The following is a 14,068-nucleotide window of genomic DNA, read 5'->3' as shown; positions in this document are numbered from 1 at the left end:
TAAAGTCACGGTGCAAAGAGTTGACCGCTCGCCCAGAAAGCGATGTAAAATAGTATTCTTAAGCGAACAAGGCTACAGTTATAAAGAAATTAGAAGAAAAATGGGTGGAAACTTAACCAAAGGTGGCATTTCTACTGCACACTTTTCCCAAAAGGTTTCCACAATTTCAGCCACTACTGTAAAGGCAGTAAAACCCAGTAAGACCACCCAGGAGCAGTCTCCCAGTGGTCCTTCTGGTGCTACCAGGGTTTCTGGAGCCCTTCGGAAGGGAGGGTCAATTCCACCTGTGACCGCAAAGTGACAGGTGGTCTTAGCCTTTGTAATTGTGGCTCAGCATGGGAGGAGGAGGAGGAGCAGGGATAGACACATCTCCAGCTTATGACCGTCCTGGGATGCCTGGCTCTGGTCCCCCCTCCCCAAAATGCAACCTTCCACGGTCAGCAAACAAAATACAGAGACCTACAAATAGAAATAGAAAGACTGTGGCAAAAGCAAGCAAAGGTAGTACCAATAGTAATAGGCGCCTTGGGCGTAATCCCAAAACAACTGGAGCACCACTTGGACACCATTGGCATTGACAAATTCGCTATTAGTCAATTGCAAAAGGCGGCCTTACTAGGAACTGCTTCCATCCTGTGACGATATCTGTAATACTATCAAACATCCACATCTGCCTATCCCAGGTCCTGGGTAAGGACTCGATAGGTAGACAAAATGCGAAATCCAGTCTGAACATCTGGCTAACTGTGCGATGATCCATAATAATAATAATAATAATAATAATAATAATAATAATAATAATAATAATAATAATAATAATAATAAAGTTGGAAGGGACCTTGGAGGTCATCTAGTCCAACCCCCTGCTCAGGCAGGAAACCCTATACCATTTCAGACAAATGGCTGTCCAGTATCTTCTTAAAAACTTCCAGTGTTGGCTCTGACTTGGGGCAGGAGCTGCCCATCCCTGCCCAGGTGCCTTCACCGAGGCTCCTGGACGGTTTGGGGGGTGAGAGGTGGCAGGGCATCCAAATTAACCCGATACTGGCTGGTGCCCTGGAGGGGAGGGGCCTTGGGGCGTGGGCGTGACCCGCCCAAGCGGAAGGGGGGGCTGGCCTTGGGGTCAGATGAGAGGAAAGGGGCTGCAGCTGCTGGGGCGCAGATAGGATAGTCCCGCCCTGCGCAGAGGCCGAAGCAAGAGGACTCCGCATCCAAGGGCCTCCCAACAAGGACTGGGCAGAGTCAGGTACCTGGAGCAGCCCCAAGGGGATGGGGGGAGGGCAGAGGGACAGAGCAGAAGCCCCTGCCTTATCCAGGCCCTGCAAGGGTGGGGGAGGAGGCTTCAGGCTGGGGCGGACCCCACCTTCTTGCCAGCTGCCAGTTGTGCCTCTGGCAATGGCACAAAAGGCTGTAAAGGCAGGGGCATCAGAAACATCAGGGGAGGTCCGGTGGGCACCCCTTGCTAGCCATCCTCGGGTCCTTGAGGTCCAGAAGGCAGCCCCTCCCTGGAAACAGCTGCCAGCCCCACTGTTTGAGCTATAGGAAGGCAGTGGGGCGTGCTGAAAGGGTGCAGGTGGCAGGGCGCAGTACGGCACAGTGTGGTGTTGGCACCTCTGTTTTGTGGCATGGCTGCCCTTCCAACTTGAGGAACTCCTTTTCTCCTTCGGGAAGAGCATCCTCAGCTTTAAACCTAAGATGGAGAACTCTCTCCCCTGCCTTCCTCCGCAGCCCCCCTCTTTTCCAACTCTTTGATTCTGCAGTTCTGTATGGGTCTCTTGCCTGAGCAGGGGGTTGGACTAGATGACCTCCAAGGTCCCTCCCAACTCTGTGATTCTGAAATTCAGGCACCATATTCACTTTGGGCCAGAGCCATCGGAAGAAAGCTTCCGCTGACTGTGGGGAGGGGGAGAGACATCGGGTGTTAGGCCGGGCCTTCTGACTTCCTTCGGCGGTTTCCTCTCGTCGGCCATCTGGGCCTAATCTGCCTCCTTCGACCACCGGCCTTATCAGCTCAGCTCCACCAGGGTGGGCTTCCTCCTGCGGGCATGACGCGGCACATCTTCGCCCACAGGCTCCTCCTGGGCCACAAGCCCTTCTTCCTGCTGCCCTGCCCTGGGCCTGGCAGAAGCAGCGCCTGGGTATGGGTGCTCTGTGCTTTCCCGTGACGATTGCAGTAAAAGGGGAACTTCTGGTCATGGGGCCGCAGCCTTTTGTTCTCGTCTTGACCGCTACCCCCTCCAGCAGCTGCGCCAGGGACTGGAGCGGGCAGTTGGCACACGCAGAGAATGCCAACTTGGCTTTTCTTACTGTTTGAGAGGTTCTGGGTCTCTTCCGAAGGCAAAGGAGACAACTGGTGGAATGTCCCGTGGGATTGGGCAAGAAATTGCAACCTCAGCTTCCTCCCATCTGCACTTCTGGAGGCTGCCCCAGCCTCTCTCCTTGTGGGAAAGGAAGGACTCTGGGTTCCACCCAGAAGAACCGCCGGACGTTGGAGGCTGAGGTGCTCTGCGAATGGGGCGGGAACCCGGTGGGAACCCCCGGGAACGAAGAGAGGGGGAGCACCGTGGGACGAGTGAGACGGGAAGAAGTTGTCCACTTCGTCCTCTCCCCTGTAGAGTCCGCGGTGGTACCACCGGAATAGCGAGTTCTATTCGTAACCGTTACGCCACTTCTGCTACGTCAAACTCGGGAGGTGGTACCACATGCTGCGGACGGCGTACATCCGGGAACGGGTGCCGGAGGCGCAGATGGGGCAGCGTAAGTGGCCCGGCTTTCATTGGAGAAGGCTATGCAGAGGGAGAAGGGGGTGGGCTACCAACCAGGAACTGCAGTGGGCCAGGGAGGCTGGGCCATTGGGGGAAACAGGACAGTCCCCGCTTGCACCTTGTCCCTTGCTCATGCCCCTGTGGCTATGGGGCATCATTGGCTGACCTCAAGCCCCCTCCACCCCACCTCAGTCCAACCTCCTTCCTGCTGTTCTTTCTTCAGCCAACGACTTTGGCCTTTTTCTCTCGGATGAAGACCCCAAAAAGGGGATATGGTTGGAGGCCGGGAAGGCTCTGGACTACTACATGCTTCGCAATGGGGTGAGTGCTTCCCTGCGCGGTGGCTTTCTGGTCAGCCAGAACAGCACAGAGTGAATTGGTAGAGGATAAGGTGGAATGCCAGTGTTAGCTGCAGCAGTTAAGGAAGAGCTCATAGCCTAGTGCAGTGGTGGCGAACCTATGGCACGCGTGCCAGGGGTGGCACTCAGAGCCCTCTCTGTGGGCACACAGGCCATGCCCTGGAGATGGCAACCGTCCCTCTTCAACCAGCTGCCCGCTAACTCGCCAAGGTCCCACAAGGCCGGATGCATCCCAGCACCCATGCGCTCACTGGCCTCTGTGCGCAGAGGTCGATGGTGTCAGGCAGCAGCCGCCCCTTCCCCTGCCTCACCTTGCCCTGTGACAATGGCACCCCCGCCCTGCCTCACCTTGCCTCGCCTCACCCCGCAGGACGAGCCTCCTGCCCACCGTCCCACCTGGCAGAGACCCCCTGGATCTCCCCCAACCCTGCCCGGCCCCCACAGGCGTCCCTCCCCACGAGCAACATCGAGGTGATCACGCCCACCTTGGCTACACCCACCCAATCTGCCATGACCACCACAGCCACGCCCACCCAGTGGGCCACGCCCACCTGGCACCCGGCGATAAATAAGTGGGTTTTGGGTTGCAGTTTGGGCACTTGGTCTCTAAAAGGTTTGCCATCACTGGCCTAGCGTAACACCCCCCCCCCAGATAGGGTGCTCTTGACCAGAACATACATGGCCCCAAGCAGAGCCACTTCTCCAGAAAGGCCCACTAAAATTCCTCTGCAGTCTGAGTCCAGAGCCAGGTCAGCTGCTCCCTTTGGCTGGGCCTGGCATCAGCCTCCTTCCAAGCACCGCACTTCCTCTGGGGCTGTAAGAGAGGCAGAGAGGTGGGTACCTACCGCATATGGAGGCTCCTCTTGTTTCTTGCTGGTGGAGGAGAAGGTTGGATCTTACAGCATCCCTCAGAGACGAGCCAAGGACCTGACCTCTCTCTCTACACACACAAACACACACACACACATATACACACACACACCGCCCCCAGAGCTGGCATCTCGAGGAGGAGTAGAGCCTGTCCAGCACAGTCCCAACTATGCCAGCCCAGGAGGAGGAGGCCCTGGCTGATGGTGCAGCAGGTGGACCCCGAGAGGGACTGCCATCTTGGCTCCCTTTCCCACCCCCTTGGTTATCCGTGCCCTTCCCCCCCAATTGTGGCCCTTCTTGATTCGTTCCCCCCCCCAAACTCTGACTTCCCAGGACACCATGGAGTACAAGAAGAAACAGCGACCCCTGAAGATCCGCATGTTGGATGGGACGGTCAAGACGGTCATGGTGGATGACTCCAAGACAGTCACTGACATGCTCATGACCATATGTGCCCGGATCGGTGAGCAGCCTGGAGGCAGTTGGGCTAGCGGGTGGGAGGGGGAGGAGTGAGGAGACAGTCTCTGTTCTGTGGGTCCTTCCTTCCCCCCTCCCCCGGGCCAGGAAGAACCAACTGTGTTAGCAAAGCTGAGGTGCCCGTGTGGCTGTGGGCAGGGCGACTTTTGTCCCTCAGCAAGGCTGCTTTGTGCCCCCCAGGCATCACCAATTACGATGAGTACTCACTGGTGCGAGAGATCCTGGAGGAGAAGAAGGAGGAGCAGACAGGCACACTCCGAAAGGACAAGACCCTCCTGCGCGACGAGAAGAAGATGGAGAGGCTGAAGCAGAAGCTCCACACAGATGATGAGTGTACGTGAGCTGGGCTGGGCTGGGCTGAGCGCTCGGGGGGGGTAGACGCGGGTGGAGGGGACCTCGGTGGCTCTCATCCTGCCCTGCCTCCTCGTGCAGTGAACTGGCTGGATCACGGACGGACTTTGCGCGAACAGGGCATCGACGACAGCGAGACGCTGCTCCTCCGGCGAAAGTTCTTCTACTCTGACCAGAACGTGGATTCCCGCGACCCGGTGCAGCTCAACCTCCTCTATGTCCAGGTGGGGCTTTTCCCCTCCACTTTCTGGGCTGGCGTGGGGTGGTTTGGCTCCTCTGCGTTGAAAAGAGGCTGCTTAGGGAGGCCCGGCATTCCCAGGGAGGAGCGGCGAGGAGGGTCCCTGCTGATCTTGCTCATCTGTCTTCAGGCCCGAGACGACATCCTGAACGGCTCCCACCCGGTCTCCTTCGACAAGGCCTGCGAGTTTGCCGGCTATCAGTGTCAGATCCAGTTTGGTCCTCACAATGAGCAAAAGCACAAGGCTGGATTTCTGGAGTGAGTCCGCCTGCCTGTACCTTGGGGCCAGGTCCCGGTGGGTTCTTTGCCCCCACAATCCCCTCGGCCGGTCACTTGGCTCGAGGGCTGGACAGAGCAGGGAGGTCAGGCCTCGGGAGGCTCTTCTCTGAGGGAGACTCTCTTTCCCCTTGTGCAGATTGAAGGATTTTCTGCCAAAGGAGTACATCAAGCAGAAGGGGGAGCGGAAGATATTCCTGGTAAGGGGAGGGGCTCTTGACACCGGAGGTTGTGGGCCACTTCCTTTCTGCCGCACCCTCTGCTTTGCAAAGGCCTTGGAGGTCTGGCAGGCATATGGGGTGGTGGTGGTGGTGGTGAGGGAATCTGCAGAAGGATGATGGTGCCAAAGGGCTGGGGAAGCAATGGGGCAGGGAGGGGGTGGGTCATTTGGGAGCAAGGGGATGCAGCCATCTATTCTCTTCCCCTCCCCCTCCTCCCAGGCCCACAAGAACTGTGCCAACATGAGTGAGATCGAGGCCAAGGTGCGCTATGTGAAACTCGCCCGCTCGCTCAAGACGTACGGCGTCTCCTTCTTCTTGGTCAAAGTAAGCTGTGATGCTTCAGGTCCCCTTTTGCCCCTGCCCGGGGGGGGGGTGGCCCTAGGAGAGCCTGCTCAGGGGCTCTGGGAGGGGGGGGAGGGAGGTGTCTGGCTCTGTGGAAGGGGCACTAGCTACGCTGAGCTGGAGGGGTGTGTGTGCACCCTATGGCAAGGATACCTGCCTTGCAGGAGAAGATGAAGGGGAAGAACAAGCTGGTCCCCCGTCTCCTGGGCATCACCAAGGAGTGCGTGATGCGTGTGGATGAGAAGACCAAGGAGGTCATCCAGGAGTGGAATCTGACCAACATCAAGCGATGGGCAGCCTCTCCCAAGAGCTTCACCCTGGTAAGGGCTTCCCCTCCAGCCTCAAGGAAAAGACCACAAAAGGCCCATTAAGGACTGACTGGGGTAGCAACGTCCCTCCATCCTGACCCCCCCAAAGTCTGCAGGCGAAAGACAGAGGAGGGGCCACTCGGGGTGCCCCAGATGCTCCAGGAAGGCCCCTGCCTTCCTGGAGCGGGCAGAATCTGCCTGGGTCCCCCACCACTCGGGGCTGTGTAGGCTACTTCCCAGTGAAGTACCCTCCGAAACAGCTGTGCCCAGTGCAGCTGTGGCATTCTATGGGATGCCGCCCTCGCCTGGCAGATGGGGAGAGCTGTTCTAGGACAAGCAAGACCAGCAACCGCATCTTGGGGGGAAGCAGCCCAACTGGAAGCACCCCCTCGAGTGACTGCCTGGGCTTTGGGGTTACAGGACTTTGGGGACTACCAGGACGGCTATTACTCTGTGCAGACCACTGAAGGGGAGCAGATTGCCCAGCTCATTGCTGGCTACATCGACATCATCTTGAAGAAGGTGGGTCTCGGATGGGGGGGGGTGTCCTGGCAGGAGGATGACCAGGCTGAATCAAGGGATGCCTTGAGCTATAGCCCCCCCAAGTGTGTGTGTGCGGGTGTGTGTCCCCTGACTCAGCCTGTGTCCCTTTAGCTGCTGTTGAGGCGGGGGCCAGTTTCTCTGGGCCTGGCTCAGGACAACGGGGATAACCGCTGTTTCATCCCTTGTAGAAAAAGAGTAAAGACCACTTTGGCTTGGAGGGAGACGAGGAATCCACCATGCTGGAGGACTCCGTGTCCCCCAAGAAGTAAGACTGGCTTTGCCAGAGTGGGCTTGGGGGTCCGTCGGGGAGGGGGCAATGGGGGGACTGTGCCTCACTCCCTACTCCCCTTGTAGGTCGACCCTTCTGCAGCAGCAGTTCAACCAGATGAACAAAGCCGAGCACAGCTCCGTGGCCCTCCCGGTTATCATACGGCCGGGTGCCAGCGGGCCGGAGAACTTCCAGATGGGCACCATGCCCCAGGCCCAGCAGCAGGTCACCAGTGGCCAGATGCATCGGGGGCACATGCCCCCTCTGGTAAGGATCCCGGGCTTTAGGGGATGCCGCCCGCTGCATCCCCCAGGTCTCCTGCTGCTCCAGCACAGGACTTGGGGGCTTCCGCTGCCCTTTGACACTTGGTGCCCCTTCCTGAAGCCACCTCTGATTCTTGGGAAACAGGAAGGCAGCTCCACATTCTCCTCCCTTGCCCAGCCCTGCTGCTGCTGGGGGAGGCACATTGGCTCACCCGCCTTTTTTCCACTCTGCCCTGCAGACGTCAGCTCAGCAGGCCCTGACGGGCACCCTCAACTCCAGCATGCAGGCCGTGAAAGCTGCACAGTCCAGCCTGGACGACTTTGAGACCCTCCCGCCCCTGGGCCAAGATGCGGTGAGAGGACCAGGAAGGAGGATGGCTGGGTGTCCCCCTGGAGAGGCTCCCTCCTGGGCTGGATGCCTGGGATAACCCCTGCTTCTCTGTCCATAGGCCTCCAAGGCCTGGCGAAAGAACAAGATGGACGAGTCAAAGCATGAAATCCACTCCCAAGTCGATGCCATCACGGCAGGCACAGCTTCAGTGGTCAACCTGACCGCTGGTGACCCGGCAGAAACAGACTACACAGCTGTGGGCTGCGCCGTCACCACGATCTCCTCCAACCTGACTGAGATGTCCAAGGGAGTGAAGCTGCTGGCGGCACTAATGGAGGACGAGGGCGGCAACGGGCGGCAGCTCCTGCATGCCGCTAAAAATCTGGCTGGGGCCGTCTCAGAACTGTTGAAGACAGCCCAGCCATCCAGCGCTGAGGTCAGTGGCGAAGGGCGTGAACTGGAAGACGCTGCAAAGGAGGGAGAGCTGGCTTGGGACGCTGGATCTAGGAGAGCCGGGGGGGGGGAGGGGGTAGAAAGTGGAGGGGGGGAATGCAGGTTCCGATCTCCCTTGGCAATGGAATCTGTCTGGGGGTGTTTGGGCTGATCCCTCCTTTGCGCCCCAACACAGTGTTGTTGTTCAGTAAATGGGGGATAGGGAGGGACCGCTGTGTCTGCTGCTTTGAGCTCCTATGCAAAAGGAAATTGAACAGAAAGGAAGCAGGTGACCTTGGGCCCCTGTCTGACTCCAGCAGGTACCACTGCACTTCTAGTCCTGCTGGGACAAGCAACGGGGGGCGGGGCGTTGCCCATCTTGAGATCCAGAGTTAGCTTCCTGACAGCAGCGCTGGCCAAGGGCTCCTGGGCTGGTCTTGGAGGCTTTCACCTCACGGGGCTCCGATTCCTGTTGTAGCTGTTTTCCTAATTATTCGGAATTGCGCTCTGGGGGAGAGGGTGACTCTCGCCATTGAAGTCCGGAGGGCACACAGTGGCAGACTGCCTTTCTTGGGACATACAACCAGACCGAAGACCAGAAGCTGACGTGTGCCCCTCTTTCTCCCTTCCAGCCACGGCAGAATCTGTTGCAGGCAGCTGGCGCGGTGGGACAGACCAGCGGGGAATTGCTGCAGGAGATTGGGGAGAGTGACACGGATCCCCATTTCCAGGTGAGGGATCTGCCAAGAGCAGTCTGGTCCTACCCTGCCGTCTCAAATAGATTGGACCGGCTCAGGAGTGGCTGAGAGATGTCCAGGGGACTGCAGTGAAGTCTCTAGGAGGAGAGACTGGGAGAAAAGTCAGTGGGGCTGAGGGGCGACAGAGGGCCCTCCTGATCTCCAAAGGAATGTCAGAAAGAAGGCTGAGATTTCCAGGGTCCCAGGATGTGAGGCTACAGAGTTTGCTACGCGATTCCTTGTCCACCCCTCAAAGAGTCGGCAATTGGACGTGGAGACCCAGAGCCAGCTTGCCTTGCCAGGAGGACTCCGAGCACCTGCTGGGAGGGTCTGAAACTGAAGTTCCTACCCAGAATGGGGAGGGGGGGGATTCAGTGAGGCCTAATGGCCTGGAAGCCGACTCCACAACGGGTAGCTGAGGTTTGTGGGCCTGGCCCATCATCTCTCATGTTGTGGATGTTCACGTACAGATTGTGGAGAGCCGGCGCCTCCGGATCCTGTCCAGCCCCGATGCCAAGACGGTAAAAGGACCCGAGATGGTCCATGGCTTTGCTCCTTGCAGAGCCCCTGCATTTGCCACCCCAATCGGTGTGCTTGCCCAAGGGGCCCCTGCGTAGCTTTCTCTCGCCGGGTTCTTCAAAGCCGCTCTCGGGCTAGGCTCTGCCTGGTGTCAATCCCCACCGTATAATTTGAAAGCCCCTTGGAAAGCGATCACAGGTCTGGGAATCGGGTGACGTGGATCCCCCCACTGCTTCCAGCACTGATCTACCCTGCTTCCTTAGGGGTGACCTGGCCCTCTCTGAAAACCCAGAGACAGGATCCAGCCCCGATATGGGGAGTTTCGGCTGGGCCAGAAAAGGAGAGGAGGGTGGGGGGAAGTTTACAACTGGCACAAGGGGGTACTTGGACCTGGCAGCACCTTCTGCTCTCCTGGCCCCCAAGCTGCGACTGCTTGGGCTTGGTGGTGGGCTTGGTGTGCGGCTCTCTGCGCCTGAGATTGAGTTGCTGGTGGTGAAGGCTGTTCCTGGTTGGGCGGGCGGGCGGGCTGGCAGGCGGCAATGTGGCCACCTCCAGGCACGGGCCCCTGAGGGGAGGGGGCGGAGACCCTGTGCTGGATGTGTTTTGCGTGCTTCCTGGCTGTGGCTTGATGGCCCTTCCTTCTCCAGGACGTGTTGATGCAGCTCGCCAAGGCGGTGGCCAGTGCGGCTGCCGCTTTGGTTCTGAAGGCCAAGAACGTGGCCCAGAAGACCGAGGACTCAGTGCTGCAGACCCAGGTGATCGCGGCTGCCACACAGTGTGCCCTCTCCACGTCCCAGCTGGTGGCCTGCACCAAGGTGGGTCCTTTTTGCCTGGGATTTGGGTGGTCAGCAGCACAGCCTCTGTTGGGACAGCTGGGGGGGAGGGGCTCTCCCGTCTTGCCTGGGCCCCCCGTAGACCCTCTTCCTTCTAAGGGAGGCTGGTCCAGTTGCTCCTGTGTGTAATTCAACTTGGGCGGGCCAGGTTCGCTTTCTCCGCTGGACGATGGCCGGAGAGCCTGCTCCCGACCTGTGCTCCTTGCTTTTTCCTCGACAGGTGGTCGCTCCCACCATCAGCTCCCCCGTCTGCCAGGAGCAGCTGATCGAGGCTGGGAAATTGGTGGCCAAATCAGTGGAAGGCTGTGTGGATGCCTCCCAGGCTGCCACCTCTGACGAGCCGCTACTGAAGCAGGTGGGGGTGGCCGCCACTGCGGTGACCCAGGCACTCAACGACCTGCTGGAGCACATCAAGCAGCATGCCACGGGCGGGCAGCCAGTTGGGCGCTACGACCAGGCTACCGACACCATCCTCAATGTCACCGAGAACATCTTCAGCTCCATGGGCGATGCTGGTGAGAAGTGCCACCTGGGAAGACTATCCCGTCTGCAAAGTCCCAGAATTGCAAGGCGATGTTAGCTGTTGGGTGCTAGACAGCCAGGAGCATCGTGCCCCCTCCCCCTCATGGCCTCTCTGTGCTCTTTGACCCACAGGTGAAATGGTTCGTCAGGCTCGCATCCTGGCCCAGGCTACCTCCGACCTGGTGAACGCCATCAAGGCTGATGCGGAAGGGGAGACCGACTTGGAAAACTCACGGAAATTGCTGAGTGCCGCCAAGATCCTGGCCGATGCTACAGCCAAGATGGTGGAAGCAGCAAAGGTCTGTTCCTTTGGGGGATGGAGCTGGGCATTGGGGTGTTTAGGCGGGTGGTGCCCATTTGGCTCTATGCCCGCAGCTGGACAAAGCAGAAAATTACCCCCTCTGCTTGGCGAGCAGTGCCAGGCAGAGGTGCCCTCTGCCCCCTTGCAGGCAGCTTGCAACCTTGCAGGCAAGTGGGCCCTTCCAGAGCCCATCCTTGGGGGTGACTATTAGAGCCGCCCCTTCCAAACGGAACAGAGGAATTTGGGGGCGAGCGTGTCCCTGATGGGCCTCCGTCTTTCCTGCCAGGGGGCTGCAGCCCACCCGGACAGTGAGGAGCAGCAGCAGCGGCTGCGGGAGGCGGCCGAGGGGCTCCGCATGGCTACCAACGCAGCAGCCCAAAATGCCATCAAGAAGAAGCTGGTGCATCGGCTGGAGGTCGGTTTCGGGAAGGGGCAAGACTCTCCCCTTTTGCACTTTCTGGCCAGCCTGGTCTGACTGGGAAAGTGAGGGCCTCACCCTGATCTTTCTGTCCAGCACGCAGCCAAACAAGCCGCTGCAGCTGCCACGCAGATGATTGCGGCTGCCCAGCACAGCGCTGGGGGGAGCAAGAACCCTTCCGCCCAGCAGCAGCTCGTGCAGAGCTGCAAGGTAAGCTGGAAAGGGGGCAGGACCCTGACCTTGAAGCCCCCTCTGATTCCTTGGCCTGTACACGGGGGATATGGGGCTGTCTTCACCGTCCTCGCCTGGTAGAGTGAAGGCCCAGCAGGCGGGTGGGAATTGAGCTCCAGCTCTCCCGGACACAGCCAGTGTGGCAGGGAAGCCCAGCTGTTCCAGGCACAGACGACTTGGTGCACAGCAGCTTCTCAGTGTGGTTGGCAGAGTGGCAGGGGCAGTAGGGACCTCTGAAGCTGCTGTTCAGCTGCTCAGCCTATCCGCTGCCCTTTTGCCTGACCTGTCCGAGGAGGAAGAGCTGAGCTAACTGAGACATCCTGGCAGGCTGTCCTCCCTGGCCAAAGGAGCTCCGGGGCCCCCTATCCCTGAAGCGGGGGGGCAGGGAAAGGCTTCCCCTCCAGGGGTACCCCAGGGTGGACCTGCAGCCGAGACGTCCTTCTTTCTTCATTCCTGGAAGGTGGTGGCTGATCAGATCCCGATGCTGGTGCAGGGAGTCCGTGGCAGCCAGTCCCAGCCGGACAGCCCCAGTGCCCAGCTGGGCCTCATTGGCGCCAGCCAGAACTTCCTGCAGGTGAGCAGACGCTCTGGCCTGGCCGGGTTGGCAGAGGGTTTATGGCACATGCCAGGCGAGCACGGCGTCTCCACGTGACACCTACCCATTTTTCCATTGTAGCCCGGTGGGAAGATGGTGGCTGCCGCCAAGGCTACGGTGCCCACCGTCTCGGACCAGGCCTCTGCCATGCAGCTCAGCCAATGCGCTAAAAATCTGGCAGCAGCTCTTGCCGAACTCCGCACAGCAACACAGAAGGTCAGCAACTTTGCTCGCAGGGTTCTGGGTCTCAGCCCCACTGGGGTGGGGTGGGCAGGAGCACAGGAGAGACGCATCGCTCTGTTTGGGAGGCTCCTTGTACCAGGCCTGGCTGAGCCTGGCCTCTTTCCCAGAGTGGGAACTCTCCTGGCCTTGGCAGGAAGTCCCAAGGGTGTCTGTGTGCTGGTGACCAGGATGGGTTCTCCTGTTCTCCCAGGCGCAGGAGGCCTGCGGGCCACTGGAGATCGACTCGGCCCTCAGTTTGGTGCAGAGCCTGGAGAGAGACTTGCAAGAGGCCAAGGCGGCTGCACGGGACGGCAAGCTGAAGCCCCTTCCAGGGGAGACGGTGTGTAGGGGAGAGGGAATTCAGTGGAGCTGTGTGTGTGTGGGGGGGGGAAGGTGGCCTCTGGGGGGTTCCGGGCCCTTCCTGACGGCCTGTCTGTGCTGCAGATGGAGAAGTGTGCTCAGGACCTGGGAAACAGCACCAAGGCGGTCAGCTCCGCCATTGCCCAGCTGCTGGGGGAGGTTACCCAGGGCAACGAGAACTACACAGGTACCTGGTTCTTCAGGGTTTGTGGCAGTTGCAGCTACAACTATGGCTCTGCATGTTTGTGGGTGGTCTGTCCTGTCCTTTGGCCAGGATGTTTTCCTCGCCCTGCCTGTCCTGAGAGGTCAGGGACACATTTTTCCCTGCAACTCCCCCCACCTGCCTTTGGGATGCCCCGGCCCAGCCAGATTTGCCTGTCTTGGGATGGGGCCAGTCCCTTGTTCTAGGCTCTGGAGTCAGGAAGACAGCTGGATAGGGCAGGTACTCCTAGGCTCCCATCCGCGAGGAGTCCCTTGCCCCTCTCCCTTTCCTCTCCCCGCAGGAATTGCAGCCCGGGATGTGGCGCAGGCACTGCGCCAACTCAGCCAGTCTGCGCGGGGGGTGGCTGCCAGCACAGAGGACCCTCAGGCCCAGGCAGCCATGCTGGACTGCGCAGGAGACGTCATGGACAAAGCCAGCAGCCTCATCCGGGAGGCCCGCAAGGCGGTGGCCAAGCCAGGGGATGCTGAGAGCCAGCAGCGCCTGGCCCAGGTGAGCCCGGAAGCCTGGCTGGGCCTGGTCTTGCTAGGGGTAGCAGCTTCTTAGGGAGGAAGGCGGTTACCTGGGAAGGCAGGTCAAACTCTCCCATCTCCTCTCTGCAGGTGGCCAAGGCCGTGTCCCAAGCCCTGAACCGTTGTGTGAACTGCCTGCCTGGTCAGCGGGACGTTGATGCCGCCCTCCGCACTGTTGGCGAGGCTAGCAAGAGGCTGTTGGCCACTTCTGTAAGTGGGGAGGCTGCTTTTGGCCCGGAGGGTGGGTGGCCTTGGGCAATGGCACAGCACAGGCTGGCCCCATGTGGGCAGGCCAGCTCCATTTTGTATGCTGCTGACCTGTGCAGAGAGCCGCTCCCATTGCCCTGCCGAAGCTGATCCCTGGTATGCCTTTGGCAGACCCCCATTGAAAATGCCACCCCCACACGTGCACCCCTACCCCCACAGGCCAAGCAGATGCACTCGCTGTGCTTGGTCCCGACTCGGTCTTTGAAATCACAGAGTGGCTGCTGGATGTTTGGAGTTGAAGGCCTTCGGGACTCTCATAGTGGGAGTTTGGCAGAGCCCCCCCTCTC

The 14,068-nt window shown here is 59.7% G+C and overlaps 1 protein-coding gene across 1 annotated transcript in view; it reads left to right on the top strand.

Moving 5' to 3' along the window:
- The first annotated feature begins 2,702 nt into the window (after positions 1-2,702).
- The window catches only part of TLN1 (talin 1), a 31,080-nt gene continuing 19,714 nt past the window's right edge, over positions 2,703-14,068 (top strand). The window contains exons 1-26 of the mRNA XM_029284115.1: positions 2,703-2,757; positions 2,989-3,086; positions 4,328-4,457; positions 4,652-4,804; positions 4,904-5,046; positions 5,191-5,318; positions 5,476-5,536; positions 5,777-5,881; positions 6,064-6,219; positions 6,628-6,729; positions 6,939-7,015; positions 7,105-7,285; positions 7,521-7,634; positions 7,731-8,048; positions 8,677-8,775; positions 9,948-10,115; positions 10,354-10,648; positions 10,788-10,954; positions 11,243-11,371; positions 11,471-11,584; positions 12,066-12,179; positions 12,282-12,416; positions 12,634-12,762; positions 12,867-12,969; positions 13,286-13,494; positions 13,605-13,724. Coding sequence (XP_029139948.1) covers positions 2,703-2,757; positions 2,989-3,086; positions 4,328-4,457; positions 4,652-4,804; positions 4,904-5,046; positions 5,191-5,318; positions 5,476-5,536; positions 5,777-5,881; positions 6,064-6,219; positions 6,628-6,729; positions 6,939-7,015; positions 7,105-7,285; positions 7,521-7,634; positions 7,731-8,048; positions 8,677-8,775; positions 9,948-10,115; positions 10,354-10,648; positions 10,788-10,954; positions 11,243-11,371; positions 11,471-11,584; positions 12,066-12,179; positions 12,282-12,416; positions 12,634-12,762; positions 12,867-12,969; positions 13,286-13,494; positions 13,605-13,724 — 3,603 coding nt within the window. The remainder of the gene's footprint in view (positions 2,758-2,988; positions 3,087-4,327; positions 4,458-4,651; positions 4,805-4,903; positions 5,047-5,190; positions 5,319-5,475; positions 5,537-5,776; positions 5,882-6,063; positions 6,220-6,627; positions 6,730-6,938; positions 7,016-7,104; positions 7,286-7,520; positions 7,635-7,730; positions 8,049-8,676; positions 8,776-9,947; positions 10,116-10,353; positions 10,649-10,787; positions 10,955-11,242; positions 11,372-11,470; positions 11,585-12,065; positions 12,180-12,281; positions 12,417-12,633; positions 12,763-12,866; positions 12,970-13,285; positions 13,495-13,604; positions 13,725-14,068) is intronic.

This window comes from Protobothrops mucrosquamatus, unplaced genomic scaffold (assembly GCF_001527695.2).
Source record: "Protobothrops mucrosquamatus isolate PMUCROS unplaced genomic scaffold, P.Mucros_1.0 scaffold379, whole genome shotgun sequence".
Lineage (NCBI taxonomy): Eukaryota > Metazoa > Chordata > Lepidosauria > Squamata > Viperidae > Protobothrops > Protobothrops mucrosquamatus.
The sequence above is the reverse complement of the archived record's forward strand: the minus strand, read 5'-3'. Positions and strand labels throughout refer to the sequence as shown.